Below are 27,654 nucleotides of genomic sequence, written 5' to 3'. Positions count from 1 at the left end.
TATGTATGTATGTATGTATATATATGTATATATTGTACTATTCTTAGTTAGCGTATTGTCTGTCTTGTCTTAATGTTGGTTTAAAATGGAGCACTGTAACAAAAAATAATTTCCCCCAGGGATCAATAAAGTATTCTGATTCTGATTCTGATTCTGATGAATAAAGGTGAGCCATACCAGATATTGACTTTCAGGCTTTATAGAGTTATAGACTCTGCTTTTGCCTTGTATATTCTATTTCCATGTATGTTTCAGTAAGTCACTTCAGCCATTTCCCATTTTCCTTGTAAAATATAAAGAAATGAAGGGTGGCTCAAAGCCAGTGTGTTTCTGCGGACATGAACTCTTACGACTGATACTTCACATTATCACTGAAGCACTGAGGTCCATCCATCCATCCATCGTCATCCGCTTTGTCCGGGGTCGGGTCGCGGGGGCAGCAGCCTAAGCAAAGAGGCCCAGACCTCCCTCTCCCCAGCCACCTCCTCCAGCTTGTCCGGGGGAATACCAAGGCGTTCCCAGGCCAGCCGAGAGATATAATCTCTCCAGCGTGTCCTGGGTCTGCCCCGGGGCCTCCTCCCGGTGGGACATGCCTGGAACACCTCACCCAGGAGGCGCCCAGGGGGCATCCTTGTCAGATGCCCGAACCACCTCAGCTGGCTCCTTTCGATGTGGAGCAGCAGCTGCTCTACTCTGAGCCCCTCCCGGATGGCCGAACTTCTCACCCTATCTCTAAGGGAGAGGCCAGCCACCCTTCGGAGGAAGCTCATTTCTGCCGCTTGTATCCGCGATCTCGTTCTTTCGGTCACTACCCACAGCTCGTGGCCATAGGTGAGGGTAGGGACGTAGATCGACCGGTAAATTGAGAGCTTCGCTTTTACACTCAGCTCCCTCTTCACCACGACGGACCGGTGCAGCGTCCGCATTACTGCAGCTGCAGCCCCAATCCGTCTGTCGATCTCCGGCTCCCTTCTCCCATCACTCGCGAACAAGACCCCGAGATACTTGAACTCCTCCACTTGGGGCAGGAACTCATCCCCGACCCGGAGTGGGCACTCCACCCTTTTCCGGCTGAGAACCATGACCTCAGATTTGGAGGTGCTGATCCTCATTCCCGCTGCTTCACACTCGGCTGCGAACCGTTCCAGTGCGAGCTGGAGGCCTTCACCCGATGAAGCCAACAGAACCACATCATCTGCAAAAATCAGAGATGAGATTCTGAGGCCACCAAAGCGAAAGCCCTCCGCCACTTGGCTGCGCCTAGAAATCCTGTCCATAAAAATTATGAACAGAACCGGAGACAAAGGGCAGCCCTGGCGAAGCCCATCACCCACCGGGAACGAGTCCGACTTATTGCCGGCAATGCGAACCAAGCTCTTGCAACGGTTGTATAGGGATCGAATGGCCCGTAGCAATGGGCCAGACACCCCATATTCCCGCAACACCTCCCACAGGACACCCCGAGGGACACGGTCGAATGCCTTCTCCAAGTCCACAAAACACATGTAGACTGGTTGGGCAAACTCCCATGCACCCTCAAGTATCCTGGAGAGGATAAAGAGCTGGTCCAGTGTTCCGCGACCAGGACGAAAACCGCATTGTTCCTCCTGTATCCGAGGTTCCACTAACGGACGAACTCTCCTTTCCAGCACCCTGGCATAGACTTTCCCAGGGAGGCTGAGGAGTGTGATCCCCCTGTAGTTGGAACACACCCTCCGGTCCCCTTTCTTAAAGATGGGGACCACCACCCCGGTCTGCCAGTCCACAGGTACTGCCCCTGATCTCCACGCAACATTGCAGAGGCGTGTCAACCAGGACAGCCCTACAACGTCCAGAGCCTTCAGGAACTCGGGGCGGACCTCATCAACACCAGGGGCTCTGCCACCAAGGAGTTGTTTAACTGACTCAGTGACCTCGCCCCCGGAAATTGGCGGGTCATTCCCCTCATCCCCAGACTCTGCTTCCTCCTCGGAAGACGTGTCAGTGGGATTAAGGAGGTCCTTGAAGTATTCCTTCCACCGCCTGACAATTTTCTCAGTCGACGTCAGCAGCGCTCCGCCAGCACTATACACAGTGCAGGTAGAGCACCGCTTTCCCCTCCTGAGACGTCTGACGGTTTGCCAGAATCTCTTCGAGGCAGTCCGAAAGTCTTTTTCCATGGCCTCTCCGAACTCCTCCCACACCCGAGTTTTTGCTTCAGCCACTGCCCGAGCCGCATTCCGCTTGGCCTGTCGATACCTGTCGGCTGCCTCCGGAGTCCCACAGGCTAACCAAGCCCGATAGGACTCCTTCTTCAGCCTGGTGGCTCCCTTCACCTCTGGTGTCCACCATTTGGTTCGGGGATTACCACCACGGCAGGCACCCACCACCTTGCGGCCGCAGCTCAATGCAGCAGCTTCGGCAATGGAGATGCTGAACATGGTCCATTCGGACTCAATGTCCCCAGTCTCCCTCGGAATGCTGTTGAAGCTCTGCCGGAGGTGTGCGTTGAAGATCTCGCGGACTGGGGCCTCTGCTAGACGTTCCCAGCACACCCTCACTACGCGTTTAGGTGCACCAGGTCTGTCCAGCGTCCTCCCCCGCCACCTGATCCAACTCACCACCAGGTGGTGATCAGTTGACAGCTCAGCCCCTCTCTTTACCCGAGTGTCCAGAACATATGGTCGCAGGTCTGCTGATACGATTACAAAATCGATCATCGACCTACGGCCTAGAGCGTCCTGGTGCCACGTGCACTTATGGACACTCTTATGTTCGAACAGGGTGTTCGTTATGGCCAAGCTGTGGTTAGCACAGAAGTCCAATAACAGAGCACCGCTCGGGTTCAGATCAGGGAGGCCGTTCCTCCCAATCACGCCCCTCCAGGTCTCGCTGCCGGCAGCAAGCCGAGGGGATATTAGGATACCCACCCCAGCCCGCCGCCTCTCACCAGGGGCAACTCCAGACTGAGACAGAGTCCAGCCCCTCTCCAGGAGACTGGTTCCAGAGCCCAAGCCATGTGTAGAGGTGAGCCCGACTATATCTAGCCGGTACCTCTCAACCTCACGCACTAACTCAGGCTCCTTCCCCACCAGAGAGGTGACATTCCATGTCCCTATTGCCAGTCTTGGCAGCCGGGGGTCAGTCCGCCAGGGCCTCCGCTCCTGGCCGCCACCCGACACACAATGCACCCGACCCCTATGGCGCCTCCTGCGGGTGGTGGGCCTGCGGGAGGATGGGCCCATGTCTCCTCTTCGGGCTGTGCCCGGCCGGGCCCCATGGACTAAGGCCCGGCCACCAGACGCTCGCCCTCGGGCACCCTCCCCGAGCCTGGCTCCAGGGCGGGGCCCCGGTGACCCTATCCCGGGCAGGGTAAACTGTTCCCTCGGTGTCCTTTTTCATAAGGGTCTTATGAGCACTGAGGTGCAACATCAAATGCCTGCTCTTCCCTCATTCTTGTTCTCTTAGATGTCTCTTCCTGTTAAAGGAAGTTCTTCCTCCCCACCTCTCACCAAGTGCTTTCTCTGGAGTATTTGCCTTATAGTATAAATCATGCTGAGATGACTGTTGGTGTTGTTGTTCCCAGAATTTCTTATGAACAAAAGGTCATCTAATTCCTCAAACACTGAAACCAGTTTCCTCAGTATATCGGTTTTGCCGATAGACGTACCTTTAAAAGTGGAAAACCTGCCTGATGCGAATGTGTCTGCCATCTCCTAGTCCATGGAGGCATTCAGGTAGAAGTGATTCAAACAGCTAAAAGCCACTCTTTTTATTGTAAAACCGGAGCGATGCATTTAAATTGCCTCGATGAATCGCCTGTGAGGTACGTCCACTGTCTTCTTCCCAGTTTTAAGAGCCTAAAATGTTTTGAGAAAATATAACCTTTGGCGTCCTGTGGTGCTGTGAGTGCTGCTTCCCAGCGAGTGTCAGTGGCCGCGGACTCTTCAGCCTCTGCCGGGCTCGGTGAGACGAAACAGCGAAATAAAAGAATCGGATGCTTCTTATTCAACAAATGCTCCCACCTATGGTTGTGCCGAAGCAAACACATACTTGAAAGTGCACTCACATACTCGCACAGCAACACCTGCCAACTCGCTGTCACATTCTCATATCTCGATCGCTGTTATATTATATGCATTCGCCAGCGTGAATTCATCCATTCACCCCCACAACCAGCCTCCTGTTGCAGTTTTTCAATTTGCAAACACTTCAGACTAATCTGGATTAAGCTGTTCAATGCACTAAACCTCCTCCTAGTATAATAACTGTAGTTTGGATGGCATTACTTTCTTCAAGAGCTCAGCTGGGGTAGCAGGTGGAGGCTTGCTGTCACTGTACACTCATCTTCAAGTGTGCGTGTGTTCTCGACACTCATACGGGAGACAAATGCAGAGTCATTACACGTGTACAGGTTGGCAGAGGGATTTTTTTTAATTTCCTCCCACAGCTTCTCGCAATCACGGCATTTCTACTTGCTAATGAGGCAGAGTACACAGTTAGCTTTGCGTTCCTGGGGCACACACTGGAATGCACATTATTGCAAACAGTCTTCGTAATAATTTGATCTATTTATTGTCATTGTTTTTATCATAATAGCCCGTCCTCCCATGCTAGTTCACGGCTGGGTTACAAGTGCAGAAAAATGATGATGTCTCGCAGAGAAAGAAAGGAAGTGCCTTTACTTTCTAGCCTCGAGCAATCAAAGCAGATTGATATTTTGCTCTTTAAATATCATTAAAGCTATCAGAACTAAAATAAGCCTCCTAGTTTAGCTCAACTCCCTGTGAAGTTGAAGATAATGCTTTTAGCCCCCCCTGCTTCTATAACATTTTATGGGCACGATTCACAGCTCAGCTGTAAGATCGCTCTCCTGGACCGCAATTAATGTCCACTCAACCTTTTAGTAATTTAATTGAATCCATTTCAGTGACAAAATACACTAGTTATGGTCAACTGTGCCAATGATTAGATGAGTCTATGTAAGTACTGTATCTTATTATTGTTAAGAAGCGCGTGGGCGTGTGCATACATGCGAATGACAATCTATGCCTTCCACATCTGGTCCGGACAGCTCTCTTGTCAGCTCGGAAAGTTTGGAAGCACATTATCTGCTCGTACCTGGCCGTAGCGTTGCTTCAAATGGCTCTTGGACTGCTGACTTCACTCCCTCATATCTCTCTTTCATCCATGCCAGCTGCAGCAAACAAGAGCACATGGGCTCAGTAGCTGCAGCGTTTCCTCTGCCAGTCACACAGGCAAACATCCAGTCACTTCAGCCAAACAAAGCTTAGCAATGCTAATTGTTAGAAAGGTACGAGCACGGAGAGGTCAAAAAACGCTGCTCGTTTGCCGGCACACCTTGCCACAGTTGCTGTGCCTTGCAGCGTGACATTTAAATCTTTTAGGAAATTGGTAAAACAGCCAAGAGCGAGTGAAGCTTGTCTGTTTTTTTTGTTTTGTTTTTTCCATTCCCTATTTACCGCTCTCTCTTTCTCTCTGTCACCACTAAACCTTCCCAGATTGCGTGTGCTGTTTTCGCCGCCCTCCTCCACTTCTTCTTCCTGGCAGCGTTCACGTGGATGTTCCTAGAGGGCGTGCAGCTCTACATCATGCTGGTGGAGGTGTTTGAGAGCGAGCACTCACGGCGACGCTACTTCTATCTGGTGGGCTACGGGGTCCCAGCGCTAATTGTGGCCGTTTCAGCTGCGGTGGACTACCGCAGCTACGGCACCGACCGAGTGTGAGTACATGTGGAGCGAGCGTGTGAGCAAAACTGCCACATTTCTTCAGATGAATTGGATTTTCTTTCTTTACGAAATTCCCACAAAGATAATATTTTGACATCTTTTTAAGACCATAATGGAAAATACTCTTGCTTGGATTTAATCATTTATTGTATATGGGCAGCTTCTAAGAGAGGGCAATATTCTGCAGGTCTTTCTGGGGATAAAATCAATATAAAAATAAAACCCATTACACATCCAGATCAGTGTATTTTGCAATTTTATTTAATGTTAAGCTTTAAAACTACTGCAGCTCTTAATACAAAGACTCATTTTTACACTAGAGGCATGACAGATGTGGGTGTTTTCCAAGTCGTAAAACCTCCGGGGCTGAAAAATGAAGCCAAAAAGTGTCGTTTCCAAAGTTACTCGACCCATAAAATCCAGAACTTGACATGGGAAACACTTGATTTTACATCGTAGACAAAATGGGTTTGAGCTCTATAGCTAATTTCCTCCATAATATGACGGCTGTATATCATGTGCAGTGAGTATTTCCATCTATCCTCCTCTTGTTTCTCCCGCGTATCCAAGCCAATCCAGTGGAGCCTATCCCAGCTGTCATAGGGCGAGAGGCGGGGAATGCCCCGGACCGGTTGCCACTCTGTCGCAGGGCTAACACACAGAGGCAGACAACTCAAAATCAAACCTATATGAATCACCAGTTAACCAAACCCCACTAACTGCATGTATTTGGACTTGTCTGCCCCTCCACCACATTCTTGAAGTTCGCTGTTTGACCTCTCAGGTCATCAGTGGTCCTGTTCTTTAAAACAAGCTGCTGACCTGAGATCAATTACACCTCTGCCAACATTCAAATACAGACCTTCTTGCTCACACAGGCCTGCACTCAGTAGCTCTCATGCAGTAGTTTTTATGTTTATCTTCTGTGTTAAGCTTTTACATAGTTTACATTATATGAGTTTACATATAATTTAATGCCCTATATAAACAAAATTGCCATTGTGAGAGGGGGCAGTGGCACCCAGAGAAACCCCGCACAGACACAAGGAGATATGGTCATCTTATATAATTCAACTAGACCCTGTTGGTCTGGTGTTGTTGGTTTTTTAAGCCTTTTAGATGTAGCCTGCTGGACGGTTAAATCTACTAACAGCCCATCCAAAAGTGAGTGAAATGTTATTTTAAGTCTTTGACTTGCACTGATTAACAGGTATGGCTTGCTAACCAAGCTTGGCAGCCTTTGCTGCTAACTCCATCCTCTCTTCCAAATATGTGGCTCCAAAAGAGGAAAAAGAACAAGAAGAAGCTGGCCAAAATGCTTATATCAGGGCCTCTGATCTTCTTGATGGCTTTTCCATCAAGAAGCCTCTATCAAAAGCCAATTTTCTATACCAGGGATCAAAGCCTTGGGATATTTTTTTTATTTCTTTTTATCTATGCATCATTTTTTTTTCAGTTCCTTTTTGTGAATTATTGTATCTGTTGTGACTCCCCCAACGTTTTCTAGGTGAAAACCCACAATATAGAACATTTCCACATGTTCATGCTGCATGTTGGATCCAATACCGCGCTAACGCTAACCTGAAGAAACGATGAAAGCCCTATATGAGGAGACTGACTGTGATGAAAAACACTGCCAGCACCTTGTATGTGTTTGCGCTGGTTTGAAGAGCTTTAATAATCTCACAGATGACACTCCAATAGCTATCACTCATCCTTCAGCTGTTACTTAAGCTGAGTGCGTTTCCCCTTTTTTTGCTGAATGGACATTGTTTTGACAGTGAAAAAATGCTAACTCTGGGAAAGTTCAGCCGAGCAAACGGCGAGCTGTTGTAGTTGGCGTCTTAAGCGAAATTACCAAAGAGGACGAGAAAGGTTCAGCGGGGAGGCGAGAGGGAGTGTGAACATGGAGACTGGCAGAGAGAGAGGAGATTAACAAAATGATGAGGAGTGACGGAGACTCCCGTTTTGTGTTTTCCTTCACGAGCTGCAGAAGATACGGTTCCCTGGCTCTTCTCTCTGAAATGCAGCACGGTCTATAAAGCGGTGCCAAGCGGAGGATCACTCTCCATTCCTCTCAGTTAATCTCAAACCGATCTGAAAATAATGAAGACCAGCATCAGCAGTTTGCTTCTCTGATGTTTATCATAAACGGCTCGCACACATAGGCTTCCACACATAAGCAACTGGTAGACGGCGCATTTGTAGATTGGCGGAGCAATAGTTCTTAGTGATGGATGAGGCGATAGCTGCCACCGCCTGAGCCTTGGCATCATGTGAATAATTAAAGCCTGCCACCGGTGGAACAATTATACGCAGCCATTGAAGGATGAGGGGAAGGGACGAGGCGCGACACGTGGCGAAGATCAGGAGGTGGGGGACGGCGCGTGGTCCTGCTGCAAATTGATTTTTGGTACCGCGGTGGCGTTATCGTGGGTGGTGTCGTTTGAGTCGAGATATCCAACAAGTTGCTGTGAACCAGGCGCCGCAGATGAATGAAGCGATCTCGAGCGATTCATATTAACTCAACAAAAAAAAAATCGCTACAGCAGCCTGAAGGTCAAGCTAGCTTTTGAATTCTAGCTGTCCAAGATTGAAAAGGAAAAGCTGATCTGAGTAGGGTTTCCATCCAGCTTCTTGAGCAATTACTCTCCAAATGTGCCCTTGAGCAAGACGTTAACCCTCGTCTCGTCCAGGGAGGCTGCTTTAATGGTCAGCAAATAAGGACACGAGTCTGTGTGATTTCTCCAGTTTAATGAAAGTAATACATCACACCACCTCGAAATTTACGGGGTAGACTCAGTGCTTAGCTAAAGTAATTCAGTAATCTACATACAGTAGTTGGTTAATCGTTTTCATCCCATTGAACGTGCAGAGAAAAGGTTAAAGGGCCTTAATCTGGCCTCAAATATGGCCCAATCCAGTGCCTTTATTATTAATTATTTCAGCTTATTTTTTTGTTGTTGTGTTGTTAACAATGTCAGGGTGCCAGTGAAAAAGGTACATGAGGCTAGCTTACCTAGAACTGGATGTGGAAGGGTTTGCTTAGACTTTGTTATATGTACTTCACATGGACCATACGAGGAGCTCCGTGGTGTAGTAAATGATACGTTTGTCTTGCATGCAAAAGATCAGCGATTTAAATCTGAAAATCAGAGAGTCGCAACTCCCACTCCCATCCCAAGGCTAGATAATTGGGAGGGTTGCATCAGGAAGGGTGTCCGTTGTATAACGTGTGGCAAACATGCAAATCCATCTGCAGTCACAGGCAGCTTACATAACATCGACGGCACAAAGTAAACTCCCCTACATGTGTTTCTGTATTTTTTTTCACAAAGAAAATTGCACGTCTTCATGAGGTACCTTTTTAAAAAAAAAAAAAAAAAAAATAGAAAAGTTAGTTTCTTGATAGCTCGATACTGCTGGCCTAAATTTGTGGCATCAAATTGAAAATAAGCTTAACACCAACCAACTGGTAGCAAACGGTGCTCTTTAATATCAAATTAAAACAAATATTTGAAACCCAAATATCTGTTGAGATGATCCAAAGCACATAACACTGTCTGATTCAGAGCAGCTTTGCTTTTATATGTATTATTTGAAATAGTTTAACACAAGGGGCCTTGAGGGCCGGTGTCCTGCAGGCTTTAGATCTCACCCTGGGTCAACACACTAGTTCATTATCAGACTTCTGGAGAACTTCAAGACATGTTGAGGAGGTCATTTAGCCATTTAAATCAGCTGTGTTGGATCAAGGACACATCTAAAACCTGCAGGACACCGGCCCTCGAGGCCTGGAGTTTGACACCCCTGGTTTAATGGTTTCATTATCAAATCTTACATAACTGCACTGTTAGGATGCAGAACTGGTACATAGTTTAGCTCAGCTGCTTATTTTAGTTAAGCTTATTTTAAGTAGGTCATGTGATTTGGATGCGGTGGGAGGTCTGTTGACTCCAGAAAGTTACAGATCACTCTTTGAGGCAAAAAGTGCTGCAGAACTTCACACCGAAGAGATGATTTGACTCATCTTCTTAGCCTACGTATCTCACATGCCTTTTCTCACCTGTTTGGTCATTGGCTTACTGTCCCTGCTGCAGGGAATAAGAGTAAGGCTCCTTGACTCTAAGGACGGCGTGGCAACAGAACAGGCTGTTGGCATGAACATGGGTTCTTTTTTAAATGGCGCACCGGCACTTTTTTGTGTTTGTTTGTTATTGCTCACTTACTGTAGGAGTAGTGCAAAAACTAGCACACCAGGAGGGGAAGATAAAACTGCTCCGACATAAGTGGAGAAGGATAGGTAAGAGGAGGAAAGGGAAGGAAAAAACAAAATGACAGCCTGCAGCTCCTGCCGCCTACCGAGTCTTTAAATCGTTCTATGATCTGAAGAAGAAGGCGAAAGGAACAATGGAAGCTTCAGTTTAATTTATAACAGAGTCATTCAGAGCGTGCGCTTTGATGAGCTGCCAGAGTTCTCCGTGTGTTGTTGGGCTTTTGTTTGCTCGCCGCTTTATCTGTCCATATGTGTTTTTCTGTGATGCCTCGTCGCATCCATTGATACGAGCGAAGGGGAGACATATCAAGTCCCGGTAATAGCAAAGGAGCAGTCGATTTTTGTCCTGTCACTTGTTATACAGTATTTTCTCTTGTTTCAAAGTATTGTCTGCGGATATATTTATTTAATTTTTTTCAGACAGGAAGAAAAAAGAAATGCACACAAAGTGGCAGCTAAATCTGTGGGCACTGCTGTAAATACTGTAGATGCTCAATTTTGGAGGGTTTTTTGGATGAAAAAATAAAAACGGACTTTGACATCGCCTTCGCTCCATATAAGAAAACAAAAAAACATTTTTTTAAGTGTATTTTTCACCTCCACCTTCAATGGATTTGAAACGAATTCTCGGCCGCTTCCATTTTCCCCTCCCCGTCAGCCCGAATGACAACAGTGCTGTATGGACTGTAATTTTGCAGTGGCCAAAAATGGAGCCGTCTATCTGCTGCTGCGGCGGAGATTAAAAGATTAATAATTCAACCACAGGTCATGAATCATGTTTTTTTTTTTTCCTGTATCTTTTCTTTTGCCATTTTTAAGGAGCGCTGTCACCTTCTGCTCCTGCTCAGTGTTCGGTTCTCTTCAGCCGAGAGGACGATTGACTTCCCGCAATGTTTTGATGTGAAGCGTGGGGTCGGGAAAGAGCTTTATCTCATTATTGACATAATTATAACAGTCCCGCACGGAGTCGCCGCGGTTTAACACGAACACGTAAGGCACTTTGTTGAGAGCTTCAGGACCGTGCGTGCGGCCGTGTCTGTCGGGGTCAAGGTCAATCCAATTCCTTTGGAGTGATACAGTTAGGATTCAATTGAGAACTAATTAAATCTCCATATATTATCATCCTTAATGGCGATTTAATCAGAGTGGAACAAGAAAAGAACTAAACTCTGGTAGTTTCCAACCTTCCTTCGCGGGTTTATCCATAACGTGCTCGTGACTTTTCTCACTTTGAATTGTGCACATGTTTTGGCAATGAAAGGACGTCGTTATGGCTGTCACTGGCACTGAAAGCTCCCCTTTCCTCCGAATTCCAGTGCTCGTAATTCTTTAGGCCACTTGCGGCAATCTGTGATTTGAAGTACCCATTCCTCTGTGTCACTCTCAGACTCCCACTTGATGTATATCCTCTGCGCAGGAGCATAGGGCTATAACCTCAAATCCCCCCCAACCGCCCACTCAACTCATATTCACCCGTCCTCTCTCTTACTTCAAATCCCCCTCACCGCTCACCTTATTTCTGTCTCTTTCAGTTGCTGGCTTCGCCTGGACACCTACTTCATTTGGAGTTTCATAGGACCAGCAACCTTGATAATTATGGTAAGCGTCACGAACCCTCCTTACCTCTCCCCCCTCTGCTCATTAACCCTACTTAGCCTGCGGGTCGTCGCTTAAATGGTCCACAGAGATCCCTTTTTAATTTTTTTTTCCTAGCTCCCATCGCCCTCTTCTCTCTGCCCGGTTGAGCATACATGCCACCGCCGGGCACGGAGCCGTCCAGAAAAACGAATGAGGGGTGTAGAGAATATATTGGAGTTTGTCACCCTGCCGCAGTCGCCGGCTGAGACGATTTTGGGGGGGAGTGGGGGAAGTGAGATACAGAGCGATAGAGGGAGAGGGACAAAGAGAGCGAACTCTGCTCAGTATGCAGCGCTGGAGTAATCCGCACTGCGATTATGATTGATTTTGTTCCCGTTCCAAGTCCTACTCCACTACCTTTTTTTCCCCCAACCATCTCTTCCTCGCAGGCACACACTCAGCCCCGGACATAGATGCGTACAGTATGTGGTATGCAAGCACACACACACACGCTTTTTGTGCCTTTCCCAACTAGGACAGGGCCTCATTTTCTCCCAATAAAACAGCTCATTTATTGATCCAAATCTGATGTAAGACCCGCATTCATCTCAGTATTTACACTAATGCCGAGCACTAAAATACTGCTTTGTCACCAGGAGATGCGCTCCTAATTTTCCAAAAACACCAGTCAGCCATGACGCTAAATATCCGGCGTTGGCACAAAACTTATAGATATCTTTAACAACAAAGAAAGAAAAAAGTCACAATATGCTTGTCCAATAGGATTATTTCCCGAGAAACGCATCTCTCGCTGCCCAGCCGCGATCTGGCTGTCAAATCCAAACATGCATAATTCACTTTCACGCTCCAGTTTGGCGTAATCATTCACAATGCATCTCTGCGTGCCTCATGACTCACTCCTTTCTCTCTCCGATTTACAAACAAGAATATCCATCTCGTTGGAGAGAAGGCCTCGGCTCGCTTCCAGTTCTGCCCCTGAAAATTTGGCGAGTGTTTGGACAAAGGTGCAATTTTTAATTCTCCTCGTCTTACGTCAGCTTGAACGCTACCTGCAAATCGCCAATGAAATCCACCTAATTGCTGTAATTTGGAGGGAGCCATTCTGAGCAAACCCACATGACCAGAACTGACTCATTTTCTTATTATTGTTCTGACTCAACAGAGAAAATGCGAATAAAGAGACAGACCAGAGTCGATCTGCTTAATGTGGGTTTTTTTTTTTTTTTAAATCGAGCAGTCGGATATAAGACCGCCAATTAATTTCCCTCTGTAATCACAGCGTGTTTGACAAACACGGGAGCAAAAGTTCAACTCGCTGAGATGTGCTTGACTTTCTTTTTAAGTTTTATTTACTTGTCTGCTTTTTGAACAGAAACAGGAAAAACAGGAAGTAAGAATAACCATTGAAGTCTGCCGCAGCTTGCGATGCCGTAAAGGCTCAAAGTTTTCTCGTTTGCACAAATTTCATTTATTTATTTTTCCAAATGCAAAGAGGAAAGGACGGTAATTCCCCATGGCTGCCTGTAAGTGTGAATATGATGAGACAAGTGTGAATAAGTCAGATGAAAGGCTCCGCCGTGCAACTGTGCAGCTGCCTCGTCTCACCGATCCCTGTTTAGTCCGATAGAGGTTTCATAGGATTTTGCGCTCTGTTTGGCAAAGTGGGAAACCGAGTCTGGCCGCACTGTTCCAGCTTTGTGCTACAAAGTGCCCTGATTTAAAATGAATGGACCAGTAACAGGAAACACACAGGCTTTGTTCCCATTCTTCTCTGCCTCTCTCGCTTTCCCTTCTCCTTGCCCCCGTAAAAATCCGTCTGTTTCTCTCTTCCAGCTCAACGTGATCTTTCTGGGCATCGCTCTCTACAAGATGTTCCATCACACAGCCATCTTGAAACCAGACTCTGGTTGCCTGGACAACATCAAGTAAGAGCACTCAGATCACCCAGATATCCATTAGTCTCCCAGAAATAGCACTGCTTGTTTTTTTACGGGAGGGAAACAATGTTTCCATGTGAGCGTGCTCGGCTCGCTTCCGACCAAACGTGCTTTTTCACTGACGGCTCGATTGTGTCTCGTATGAGTCGTCTCGAGTTGACTTTTTCCACCCGTTTCCTTCGGTTTAATGAACCCCTGGTTAAAGAGCAACTTTTGTGTGGTACTTTGTATTCAAGGCTCTGTTTCCGAGCAGTTCCCTTTGCCTTGCCTCCACTTTTGATATTTCAAAACCTCATTAAAAGCACTTAAGGTTGCGAACACCCAACCCAAGGGTGCGGAAATCTGAGCTTACAAGGTAAGCACCTCCCATTACATTGAAAGGTTGTGTCAGATGGGGTTAAAATCAAACAGGTATTCTGCTGCGTCTCCATCATTATCTGAAGAAAACTGTTGTCTGCGCAGGAAAAGGCCAGGAGACAATCTGACAGGCCCGACCCGGTGTTATCTTGGTGTCAACACGCCGTAGATGAATATTCATTTTGTGTGTGCGTTATGTGTGTTTCAGTCTGTTTATCCTCTAATGCCTGGCTGCTTTCAGATAATGTAAAAGCTTCTGGGACAATTATGACTATAACAAAGGTGAAGATTTTCTTTGCTGGTAAAACACTTAGTCTGCAGGTGAGATGAATGACAGTGTTGCAAAGGTAACTAGGGCCAAGGTGGAAAAATATTTCTATTCAAATATGATATAAAATGTCTTTAATGCAGGACAAATTCACTGTATCTGTTACTTTCAGTAGTCGTGCATACGGACATAATCACAAGTAATCTAATCATTACATTAGCTAAATGCAACCTCAGATAAGATATAAAATATGATGCATGATCTGATATCTGTGCGTTGGTGTTGTTCCTGGATCATCAAAGCTGATGTTCATCCAGGTTCAACATTGCAAGTGACCAGTCACGTTGTTGTGATGTCGTAGTTTTGCGACGTGGAAACGCCAACACACAAAACCTTAACCCCAACCCCATTAGCATAACCCTAAACATGATCACATCCGAACCCCTAACCTTGACCCTAACCGGCCCATTTTTGGGACTTTTCGTCCTGAGTGCACATCGGTCACATGCAATGCTGAACCTGGACTGACATTAATTGTTATGATTAATGCAAAACACCTACACAGGGGTATCCGATGCACCAAAACATGACATATTATCATTTTTTATTTAATACCTGCAAACCTTGCATTCATTGAGTCAACCATGAAGTTCTCTGTATACCAAAGTGTAATGTTATGACTGAAAATTGGCTCATTTCATGCAAGTAGGCACAGCAGCAAATCTACAACATAATGGCTGAAAAGGGGGGGGGGGCGGGATCCAGTAAAGTCCAGACCTCAACAGTCCTCTTAAGGTCCTCCCCAAATGCCTTCAAACCTCAATGAACTGAAGCACAGCTACAAAACAACAAAGTGCTTTCACAATGGTGTGAGAGGCTGATAACGTCACACAGGAAATGATTGCTTCAAGTTATTGCTGCTAAACTTAGCTCTATAAGATATTGAATCACGGGGTGTGTTTTGCTTTTCACACACTGCTTCTGCATTATGACTTAGTTTTTGCTACATAAATAATGTCACAGTGCAATATGTCATGTTGTTGTTTAGCCTGCACTTTCTTTTTACCATAGCTGTATATGCTGCAGTGAAATAATGAGATAGTCTTTTAAGGAGGAGTTCGAGTGCTTGGAAACGGTGAAATTGGTGCGATCAGGAGCAGACACACAGTACAAAAGAGCAAATAAACAAGTATCACGCCAAAAGCACAAACTTTTTTTGTGTGATTTTTCCTGTTAGCACACGCCTGTATTTTTGAGAACACAGCCAATTTATTGCATAGCCAGTTATTCTCTTTTGAGACTGATGCTCATGCATTCAATTAAGCTAGTGCCAAGCTCAAAGCACTGCCTGATCTGTTCCAAGACAACAGTCGGCCGTAATAACAAACAGTTAACTACAACTGAGATTGCATACATAACACAGCTGTGTGTTTGGGATGTATTTAATCATAATCAAAACATGTTTTTGCAAGGGAACATTTGTGACCAGGCTACAAGTTGGTATTACCGGTGCAGAGTTGGCAGTCTTATCAGATACGGTCCTGTATGCTGCACTGCCATGTAGCAGCTCCTGCCCCAACACATGCTCTATGATTATGCATAAGCACACAAGCAAAACAAAGCACAATACATTAAAAAAACCTGCAACATGTCTAAAGCTTTATGCTAATGAATCATGTTGTATAATAACCTGAGGCTGCATTGGGTTATGACTTCTTTCTTGAGTAGACCTTACATGCCAAGTTGTCTTGTAAGGTGCATGCTTAATTTGTGTTGAGAAAAAAAAAGCCTGGTGAAAATTGAATAAAAGGATATTTTGCAATAGAGACGTAATAAATTATTAAGTTGCATTAAGCAATGAGCCAACAGGACGACTAAAAGTAAACTTGAAAAATATCACTGGCTCAAAACGTACCTAACATCAGACCTCCCCTCCTGTTCTCCCTTCGGGCTCCTCCATGGTTATCAAACTGCATGTTCACATGGCGCCAGAGGATAGATGAGGGCCTCTGCTGCTACTGCCTGAGATTACAACACTGTTAGTGTGTGTTTGTGTTGCACGCAGTAATTATGTTTGCCACAAAAGATGAACTCATAATTCATATATATGTATATATAAATAGTAAAAAGACACCCACCCCTGTTGAGACATGCTCTTGTGTCAATGTGCACTGGTTTCTCAAAAATAATAGGCCGTAGTTTGCTTTAGTATTTACATGTTTTAGTCTCATTCATCATTAGGTGCATTATTTCATTACTTGATTGTAGAAGTTTCATGCGCACACAGAAAGTTTCTGTATTTGCACTGTAGGGTGACATAGCATTTTCGGTCATTGCTTTTGACGTAAGCTCCAGCTACCTGGTGTCAGGGCAGGCTCTTTGCACAGATGGTGTAAAGTTGTTTTGCTGCCTGTATGCTATGATGGATAAGGGTCTCTGCTCTGTTTTTGCTGTCTGCCTCGCTTTTTTTTTAAGCCACTCTGGACACATTAGTCTGCTTTATGGCCGTGTTGTGGCGGTTTTTTCATGGCATCACATCACCGGTTGTCTCAGCACAGTGGCCCCTTTCTGCCCCGCTCCTCTCAACCAAGTGATACACACATTTAAAAAAAGAAAAAAGGAAAAGAAAAGAAAACAATCTTCAGCAGGCTCGATACGGCAGCCTTTGGTTCCGCCACGTCAGTCCCTAGTGTGCCAATGTGCTTTCATATCACAAATTCACTACAGGATTTCTCAGAGCTGTGGTTTTTATATGCTGCTTCTTAGCGGTGCCAAAAAATGTAACCTGGACAATAATAAGCTTTGACTAGTTTTGTGAACTCTGCGAAGTAAATTATTTGCCTAGATTTGAAGCTGTGTTTCCCGACTGTTACCCTACATCAGTTCCTCCTACGTTTAACCTCAGCAGTCTTATTCTGGTGTTTTGCATTAAAAGGCAATGTCAAACATGAGCTGCTACATGCTATGAGGACTTATTGAAGTTGCTATTTTCAGTGGTTTAGCTAACATATCTGCTAAGGTTAACAAGGTACCCTACTTAGTTATGCTAAGCTATCAGTACTAAGCTTGGTTAAGAGTGAAGAGTAAAGCCCCATCCAAGTTGGAAGTGATCTGCTTGTAGCACATTGCTTTGTAGCTGACAGGTGTTTGTTAATGGACATCCCAGTCAACTAGCTTACGCTACAGAAGCGGCGTGTATTCCCTGATGGTTTGGTGAGTTGTTGCTGGCTGTCACTGTTTGAGATTAGCCACAAAGAGCGTGTTGCACCAAAAACCTCCTTATGACTTTTGGTTTGGTCACTTGCAGATTGCTGCAGTTGCCTGAGACACAACTTTTACTTTTGAAGAAAGCTTGCCTTCCACTTTTTATAACCACATAGTATCATATTTGGTAAGTGTTTGCAGACCATTAACCATCTACAATACAAACTACAGGCGACCACGGATATCTGCTAGCAGCTAAAGCAATCACAAAGAGGTTTTCAGTGCAGCACCATTTTACCAGTTTCGCCTAGCAATAGCAGGCACCGTCTTGCAACCTCTCACCAGGTAATGAATTTGTGTTTACCACCCTTAATGGATTCTTCCTTCAATTACTCATCTCAAAACTGGGAAAAGTTAACTATGGACCCACTCACTTTGCATTACTGTTATTTCGCAAGTCACTGAATATCACTAACATCCTAGATTCCTCGTAAGAACAAATAAAACTATCCATTAATCCATTAGTCTCAAATAATTGTGCTGTTATAGCATAACTGGATTTCTAACACATTCAGTAGCACTGACTCTATGTACGTATAATTCCTCGTGCATTCGCACAGTATTGTTGTTAGGTTTGATATATCATTTTCACAGTGCTGTTAGAGTTAGGGGAATTATTTCCAATGAGCGGTGTCACAGGGTAAGTTTAATAGTGCATCTAGTAATGCAAAATTGCAGACTAATGCATGTTCACCTAACTAAGCCTAACCTTGTTCGTTTCTCTTTATTCTGCAATCCTTTGTCAAAGCTATAACGAGGTTTCTATACTTAATCCAAACTTGACACCTCCTGCAGCGGCTTCATGGTGAAAGCCAATCAGTGCCACCTCATTTCTCCAAGTGTTTCAGGATTTTCTTGTTATTTGTGTTGGCAGCTCACTTTTAAACGTTGTAACATATGGCCTCTTTCTGTGTCCTCCCAATCTTATGAAGAGTGTTGGGAGTAGGCTCACAGTATGTGTTCTGCTCACAGGCAGATCTGTTTCGAGAAACCGACATGCTTAAACAATAGATTCTGCACATTTACTGCACGTTCACACCAAGACATATGCGTAGTATGTGTAAGGAGAGGCACACGGCCAATCTCGAACATCTACTATGAAGCACAAATGTGCCATGTTTCAGATATTTGGAGAACTACAAGCAGGACACCTGCTGCCCACACAGACCCTGTGCCTAGCCTGCTCAGCCTGGAAATGGATTGCTGATTACCAGCAAGTACATCGCTGACTATAACACTGATCGAAAATGCTTTAAAAAGTAAATACAACAAATGATTCAATGTGATTTAGTTCATCTTAAAGTTTGCAGTAGGTAACTACTTACTACTCAGTAAGACGCCAGCATATTATGTGACCACTTATGTACATCGGCCATTTTTCCAAAGGCCAGATACATTGTGTAGTTGGTTCTGCAGGAAAAATATTGATTGCTGTGGTCCTAAGTGTCACGTGATTTATAACACTGCGCTCTCCTAAATGTAGCAACCCACTGACCTCCTCAACCCAAGTCTTACCGACTCGAAAACACTCTGCAGTGTTGGCCGTTTGTAAAAGAAAAAAAAAGAGATGGATCTGTACAGCTTTTTGTCAGCCGTCATTCATCTGATGAGGTTTTTACACCAACATCCATTAGAAAACGCTATGAACACGCACAGAAAACTGGAATTAGGTGTAGGCTACTGTGGGCTTTTATATACATATATATATATATATCCAATGCTTTTTTACCTTTAATGATCTATCAAGGTGAGCCGGTTTTAATGATCATGATAGCATTGGTTAATTAAGTCAATTTAGCCTAGCTTAATGAGCTATGCCTTCTTTAGTTTCATCTTCCTGCTATTTGGTTCCTCTTTATGGCTTGATGTCATGTTTTTTGTTCAGATTTCATCATACTGCCTTGTTTTAATATGAGTGTTTCATCTCTGTTTCACCGAGTATCTCTTTCTCCCTCTTTGCTTTTCTTTTTTTTGATTAGCACTCACATCCTGCCTTTTTATCTTATGCCGTGTTTATCTTTAACATCTTTCTGTTTCTCATCTTCTATTTTTTTCCTCCCTCCTCTTCATTTTAGCTACCGTTATTATGATGGATGTGTTATTGTAGAATGGCACTGGTAAGATGCAACATTTCTCAGAAGAGGAGTAGAATAGAATTGATATCGTGTTTGATGTGGTTTTTTCCCCCCTCCTCACCCCGTAATGGAGACAGTGGCTGCTGCTGCCCCGTGATTCATGGATTGCAGCGTGACTTTTGCACCGATGTAACTTTGAATACCAAACTTACTCTTGAATTGAGCTTTCTTAGAAGATGATGGACTGAACATTTTTAGCTTAGCATAGAGTCCTCCCAATTCAGATAAAGAGCTTCAAATGAAATATGCTAATGCTGTGATGTAAAAGATTAAAAAAAAATGTCTGTGCCGTCATCAAAAACTTTGCACTATTGATGTCTTAAACATTTTTGGGGTGATTTGCATTTAGAGCATACCTTTGGTTAAATAATTAACACCCCTGTTGGCCTGATCACGGCACTTCTTTTTCCTCTCCCAGAAAGAGCCTATGAAATGACTTTATGTAGATTTAAAACAAATTGAATTGACCAATTGCAATCTCATACATAAATGATCTGTGACATTGCAATGAATGGCACCTCTGCAAATTAAGTCATTTGGAGGGAAATAGGTAATTTGATGTCACAGACTGAAATAGTTCTCTGCTTAAAATTGCCCCCCTTTGGCAACAATTAGTACAATAAAACCTTTTTTTGGAGGGAAAGTGCTGAAAGCTGTCTACTACAGCACTCAGTATATGTATTATATATTTATACGGGCTTTTGTACGGGCTTTGTGACGACCACAATTGAGCTAAAGTGCATAAGTTGCTAAAATGCTAAATTTGACACCCTAAAATGTATTTAAAGCATTTAATTACAATTATTCCTTTACGACATAATTAGCTTTGTCAAATATACTTTACATAAACTATTTTGAAGTTAATGATGCTGAGAATATGAGCAGATCAGTAAGTGATATTGTATTAGTAGATTTCAGGCTACAGTTCTGAATGGGGCCTAAAAAAGCTAAGATGCACCCGCTTCATTTGTAAGTGAGCTGTTATGCTTTTCAGCGACTGTAATGCAGTCTCAGAAGTTTTGCCTCGAGGCTCCTACTATGCAGCCCTCAAAATCACCCTCATATTTTTATCTGATAACTCCAGAAGAAGATAAGCCGTGCCGTGCTGATATGAGTCGTACCCTCTTCATATCCTGTCCTCTCAACGCATTTCTTATGACCTCTTTTGTCTCTATCATCCGCTATCCCTCCAACAAAACTCCCACTAGTTAGAGGACAACATTTTGTTCTTTTTTTGTGTGTGTCCATTGCCTGTGTTTCTGTGTCCAATCTGGGGGCAATCGCCTTGATAAAGTACCTTTCCCACCAGGTCATTAAGACAGCCCTGGGAAAATTATGTTTAATGGTTGCTCTGGTGAATTCATAAATCATTTATTTCGCTGCGCACCTGGCCCATTTATAACCGCTTAAATGTGAAGGTCTGCCAGCATTTATGAAGGGAACTAGATACCTATGCAAAAGAGATAATTATTGTTAACATCTGTAAATCACTAACAAATCCGCTTCCAAAATGTGGAAATGTGGAAATGTATTGGATTAATGCAGGCTAGCATCAATCCCATACAGGCAAGCAAGCCATCGTCCTTCTCGTTGTGTTGTTTCCATCTTCATTTCTAAATTTTTACACTGGATTTATTGCCACATCTTTGTTTATTTATTTTACCTCTGCATTGCTTTAATATGTGATTTGATTCATTTCTGTCTGTTCTCTAATTTATTTTGTTCTCATTATATGGCTCAGCTATCAGGATTATGAACCTAAGATGAAGTAAGACAAAATTGGAATGGCCCTTTTTTTCTCATAATGCCATCTTTCATTTACTCCACCATGAACAAATCAGCACCCAAATCCATCTGGCTGCCTCCCTGAATCATTAACATGATTTATAGTAGAGCACTCAGTCACATTGAAGGCCACATTAGTGTGCACAAAGTACTCTGATCTTAGATATACATAGCCTACAGATGAGACAAGCAAGATTAGTTTTAAATGGCACCTGTATTGTTACAGCGCACTGTATAGAAATGTTAGTACTGTAGTGTAAATACCATACACCCATCTTCCCTTTATCCAGAACAAAAAGGAAGAATCTGGGCACAAATCAAAGTTTGAATTGAAGGGCTGGGTGTCCAACCCAAGGTGCTCATTGAGGACATTTAAAAAGATTATTACAGGAAGAAAAAGCAACACATAGGAATTAATGACAAATTACATGCGTTTAGAGGCAATGTGGAACAACAATGAATAAAATAGCTAGCTAAAGGCTAAACCTGAAAACTAGCTAAAAGTGGCTAAAAAAGTGAGTGATAAACGAAAGTAACTATTAAGCAGCTGAAAAACTAAAAGTGAAAGATGGAATTCTACTATAAGATTTTTGTATAAAACAATTTAATGATAACTAAAAGTAACCATCAAAATTAATGGCTAATGGCTAGTTAGCTAAGAATAGTGATTGTATGGAAGAACTAATTTTCTGAAAGTAACTGATTGGTAGATAAAAGTAATCAATAAAAAGTTGAAATATAAAGCTTAAGTAATGGCAAAAGCTGAATAAAAGGTTGAAGCAGTTTAATAATAGTGAATATATGTTTAAAATGAATTGCTAAAAATAACTAAAGCTTAGCTTCATAAGCTAGCTAAATTAAAACAGATAAAATAGCTACATGCACTCAATGGCTAAAACAAATGGAAAGCTCAAGATGACATAAGCACAAGGATGATCAGCAGAGATTATCAGTTCACTCTTATAAAATTTCTTGAACCAAAATGATATAATTTCTCAAAACCAGGTCAGATGAGCGCATAGCAACAAGAAAACAGACTTGGCGACTGGAATTACAGTTTGCACAAATCGCAGCTCAGAAAATATGAAAGTCTTATTTATGTATACAATCAATAATATTCTTAATAATTGCTAAAGACAAAGAAATATCACATCAACATGAATTTAAATGTTGCTGTTAAGGAAAAGCTCATCACATTAGCTCATCACATTAAAAGCATAAAACCAATAACACTCCCAAGAAATGTAACTATAACAGCCCAGCTATGATGAATCCTGATAAAACCAAAAATTAATGTGCACAAGAGTTGGTTTAGTCAGTCTGGTGCTGTATGTGCAGTCTTTAGTAGCCACAACATGATGTTTCTGGTGTGCATAATTAACCTCCTAGGACCTGGCGTCCACATACAGTGGGGCAAAAAAGTATTTAGTCAGCCACCGATTGTGCAAGTTCCCCCACCTAAAATGATGACAGAGGTCAGTAATTTGCACCAGAGGTACACTTCAACTGTGAGAGACAGAATGTGAAAAAAAAATCCATGAATCCACATGGTAGGATTTGTAAAGAATTTATTCGTAAATCAGGGTGGAAAATAAGTATTTGGTCAATAACAAAAATACAACTCAATACTTTGTAACATAACCTTTGTTGGCAATAACAGAGGTCAAATGTTTACTATAGGTCTTTACCAGGTTTGCACACACAGTAGCTGGTATTTTGGCCCATTCCTCCATGCAGATCTTCTCGAGAGCAGTGATGTTTTGGGGCTGTCGCCGAGCAACACGGACTTTCAACTCCCGCCACAGATTTTCTATGGGGTTGAGGTCTGGAGACTGGCTAGGCCACTCCAGGACTTTCAAATGCTTCTTACGGAGCCACTCCTTTGTTGCCCGGGCGGTGTGTTTTGGATCATTGTCATGTTGGAAGACCCAGCCTCGTTTCATCTTCAAAGTTCTCACTGATGGAAGGAGGTTTTGGCTCAAAATCTCACGATACATGGCCCCATTCGTTCTGTCCTTAACACGGATCAGTCGTCCTGTCCCCTTGGCAGAAAAACAGCCCCATAGCATGATGTTTCCACCCCCATGCTTCACAGTAGGTATGGTGTTCTTGGGATGCAACTCAGTATTCTTCTTCCTCCAAACACGACGAGTTGAGTTTATACCAAAAAGTTCTACTTTGGTTTCATCTGACCACATGACATTCTCCCAATCCTCTGCTGTATCATCCATGTGCTCTCTGGCAAACTTCAGACGGGCCTGGACATGCACTGGCTTCAGCAGCGGAACACGTCTGGCACTGCGGGATTTGATTCCCTGCCGTTGTAGTGTGTTACTGATGGTGACCTTTGTTACTTTGGTCCCAGCTCTCTGCAGGTCATTCACCAGGTCCCCCCGTGTGGTTCTGGGATCTTTGCTCACCGTTCTCATGATCATTTTGACCCCACGGGATGAGATCTTGCGTGGAGCCCCAGATCGAGGGAGATTATCAGTGGTCTTGTATGTCTTCCATTTTCTGATGATTGCTCCCACAGTTGATTTTTTCACACCAAGCTGCTTGCCTATTGTAGATTCACTCTTCCCAGTCTGGTGCAGGTCTACAATACTTTTCCTGGTGTCCTTCGAAAGCTCTTTGGTCTTGGCCATGGCGGAGTTTGGAGTCTGACTGTTTGAGGCTGTGGACAGGTGTCTTTTATACAGATGATGAGTTCAAACAGGTGCCATTCATACAGGTAACGAGTGGGGGACAGAAAAGCTTCTTACAGAAGACGTTACAGGTCTGTGAGAGCCAGAGATTTTCCTTGTTTGAGGTGACCAAATACTTATTTTCCACCCTAATTTACGAATAAATTCTTTACAAATCCTACCATGTGAATTCATGGATTTTTTTTTCACATTCTGTCTCTCACAGTTGAAGTTTACCTCTGGTGCAAATTACTGACCTCTGTCATCATTTTGAGTGGGGGAACTTGCACAATCGGTGGCTGACTAAATACTTTTTTGCCCCACTGTATGTGGACATCACATTTTGGGTTATTTAGACCAAAATACTCAATTCTGCTCTACAAGGGCCTGATATCCACTTATGAGGACATTATACTGCTCTATCAAAATTTTAAACTAATATCCTCATATGTTGCTCTTATTTTTCATAAAAACAAAAATAAGGTAAAAAAAAATCTGGTGATTCTTTGCTTTTACATTCATCGGGCCCCAATCAGCCCAAATATCAAAGAGAAATTAAAAATGCATGCCGTGGAAGAGTTTGGGTCTTAGGAGGTTAAGCTTTGACAAAGCGCACTACATGGATACTGTACATGTAAGGGTAGACGGCACATTCTGACAAGAATCGTGTATTAATGTGATTAAACACTTATCTAGATCTTGCCAGAGGGGTCACCAGAATACAAAAGGGTGCAGGTGAAGGGGGAAAAAAACTGCCACTTCTCCGCGCAGTGCACCAGCACAAAGATAGAGCCCTTACTCTTAATAGACTTTGTAATCTCAAGGGCATTTGTTTCAGATAAACCTTCTGCTTGAGTAAGATTTTACAAGACACTCAGCTCAGGCACTAGAATCCAACATGTAATATACTAATGAATTTTCTTTTCCTGGAAACGAGGACTGTATTTACTGGTCGCCCACACATATAGACTGCACTTAATTTTTGTGGGAGGATCAAAGGCTTTTCTTTTTGTTTGAAAGAGTGCAAGTGTAAAAATAAAGAATAGAAAAAGACTAAAAGGGAAAAAAAATCATTCTCATTTATCATCAGTTTCCTTTCCCTGTTCATTTCAAACTGTATTTATAATTGTGGATTAAGCAGGTTCTTCATTTCCAGACCTTACAGTTAAAGTTGTGCCTTATTGCTTTATGACCTAATATCTTTGGTGCAGTTTATGTTCCTTCTCCTGAAATGACAGCTTTTATTAATTATTCATCAAATGGCTATTTGCTTACATTTCAGATCTTGGGTGATCGGCGCCATCGCCTTGCTATGTCTGCTGGGCCTAACCTGGGCTTTCGGCCTCATGTACGTCAACGAGAGCACAGTGGTGATGGCCTACCTCTTCACTATCTTCAACTCCCTGCAGGGAATGTTCATCTTCATCTTCCACTGTGTGCTGCAGAAGAAGGTCGGCATTTGCGTTCTCTCCCGTATCCAGAAAATAGCACGGTCTCACATTAATTAACTGCATGCACATTGGAATTTATTTCCATAACGAGCATGCTGGAGTGTAGCAAGTTTGGAAAGTGGTGAGCTGCTAGTGCGAACCTGTCTGTGCTTTTGAATTTACAGGTGCGTAAGGAGTACGGGAAGTGCCTGCGTACTCACTGCTGCAGCGGCAAAAGCGTGGACAGCTCCATTGGCTCTGGCAAGGGCACCGCCTCGCGTGCTCCTGGACGTTATTCGACGGGATCGCAGGTTAAATAGCATTTTTCACTCCTGTAACTTACCACGTGATATGTTCTTTGGAAAAAAAGGTGAACAGCAAGATGATTTCTTTGTAGTGTATGTGCATGCTGCAGCTAGAGGCGGGAAATGATTTGATCCCGAGTGATACTCAGGATTACGTAAGATTTGAAGAAAGTAGGCAAGCAAAAGAGTAAGTCTGCAATTCGTTTTCACTGGGGCGGATTTAGGCTGCGCATCGGTACAGTGACGTTGAGGAAAGTACTGGCTTCAGCTTTATGGGGAATTTGTTCATGCTTACAAATTCAAATTTGACTGTCTATGCCAGGGTTTGTAAATTCGGTGCATAGATGGCAAGTCTCCTTGTAAAGTAAATTGTTAATGGATTCCACCCACGTTGACGTGAAGTATAGGATGAATTGGCGCGATACGCCGTAGCTGAACATCGTATCCATATCCCAAAGAGTGCGATTTCTTCCAGTGTTCAATTATAAATAGTCCTTAGAGTCAAGCGTGCAGTGGCAACCCACGGTACAAGCTGGATTCCGCACACAGATCAAAGCGTTTAATTATACACAGTGGTTTGACAAGATGGCTCTAACCTCATGCTCAGTCACTTTATATGAGCGAGACAGGAATGGAAACACTCAGAAAGATGTGGTTGTTTATTGCTAACTCCGAGGCTTCGGAATGAATGTGTAATCAGCAGAGCACATTCGAACCCGTCGGCTATGAATGGTTCAAGTTTTTGTCCGTCCAAAAAAAAGGAGAAGAAGAAGAAATGGCACTGTCATTTTCAACCCATCTGTGTCCCTTAGGTCTGGGGACAGAATCGTGTGCAATATGATAATGAGATCAGCTGTGTCAGTATATGTTGCTGTTTGAATATGTGAGCGATGTGTCATCTCGGCTCGAAACAGACGCCAATTCATGATGTGAAAAATGCTTTAAGCTTTTATAAATAAAAACATGCCCTCGGTTTAAATGTCACACTGCGATGGGGAAGCTCAGCGAGAGATTAGGTGAGGTATAGTGACAGCTGCTCCAATTTTAGTTAAAGCCGGAGTAGGAAGAAAAATATAAAAGGTGGAAGAAAGCATTTAGCATATGAAAAAAGACAGCCAGCGTGCTGAGTAACTTTCCCTTTTATTTTAAGTCCTCCTACCTACATTTTGAGCGTGTGGAGGTATATATGTTTAAATCTAAAAATGCTTCATGTGGGGTTTGAACCAGTTGCTCTATTGTGCTCTAGCTCCCATTACAGGAGGATAGTTTTCTCTTAGATAAGCGATCCCGAACATATTTTGAGCCACAGACCGGTTTAATGTCAGACAATATTTTCATGGATCAGCCTTTAAGGTGTAAATACAACAAAATAAAAGGATACGACCAAGACAAAAACTGTGATATTTTGTAAATATGATAAGAAACGCGAATTCACTGTGTGATTCTGTAACTTTATTAGCAGCGTCCTCCTGAAATGCGCCAACAACACTGAGAGTAACATCCTCCTCTCTGCCTATTAATGCTCTCTGGTCGCTATGTTAACGCGTAAACATTTCTTTCAAAATAAGACACACAACTACAACACGGGGAAAGACCCAGGAAAACCGAGTTAAAGATAAAAACCCTGAAAACCATAAATTTCACACCTGAGCCTCAACTCAGTACCGGTCTGGGGCCCGGGGGTTGGGGACCGCTGTCTTAGACCTTTGAACTGCATTATTTTTTCAGGGATTTCAGGGATTTGAACCAGCCTTCCATTTATGGTTACACAATGAGTCTGTATTTAAAAATATTTTCCATCACTTATGAAAATCAAGAATTCACCATGGGTGAATAAAGGACTGAGTAAAAGGACTGAGTGAATAATCAAACCAAATTAAAACTT

The 27,654-nt window shown here is 43.6% G+C and overlaps 1 protein-coding gene and 1 long non-coding RNA gene across 22 annotated transcripts in view; one reads left to right on the top strand and one right to left on the bottom strand.

Annotated features, from left to right (window-relative positions):
• The window catches only part of LOC101465762 (adhesion G protein-coupled receptor L3), a 266,208-nt gene that overhangs the window by 225,396 nt on the left and 13,158 nt on the right, over positions 1-27,654 (top strand). For 11 of the 21 annotated variants that reach the window (XM_004554470.4, XM_076881853.1, XM_012919999.3 and 8 more), the window contains 5 exons: positions 5,502-5,722; positions 11,538-11,604; positions 13,438-13,529; positions 25,317-25,485; positions 25,650-25,775. In XM_004554470.4, the coding sequence (XP_004554527.2) occupies positions 5,502-5,722; positions 11,538-11,604; positions 13,438-13,529; positions 25,317-25,485; positions 25,650-25,775 (675 nt within the window). Of the gene's footprint in view, positions 1-5,501; positions 5,723-11,537; positions 11,605-13,437; positions 13,530-19,505; positions 19,548-21,306; positions 21,334-25,316; positions 25,486-25,649; positions 25,776-27,654 lie in introns of all 21 variants that reach the window. The other 10 variants (XM_076881844.1, XM_076881846.1, XM_012919994.3 and 7 more) reach the window with 1 other exon arrangement.
• LOC143416533 (uncharacterized) lies at positions 15,679-16,119 on the bottom strand. Its single transcript, XR_013096921.1, has 3 exons — positions 16,082-16,119; positions 15,857-15,928; positions 15,679-15,753 (listed from the first exon to the last, which is right to left on the bottom strand). It is a non-coding gene; the product is annotated as an uncharacterized LOC143416533 (long non-coding RNA).

The sequence above is a fragment of the Maylandia zebra genome, linkage group LG3 (genome assembly GCF_041146795.1).
Source record: "Maylandia zebra isolate NMK-2024a linkage group LG3, Mzebra_GT3a, whole genome shotgun sequence".
Classification (NCBI taxonomy): Eukaryota; Metazoa; Chordata; class Actinopteri; order Cichliformes; family Cichlidae; genus Maylandia; species Maylandia zebra.
The sequence above is the reverse complement of the archived record's forward strand: the minus strand, read 5'-3'. Positions and strand labels throughout refer to the sequence as shown.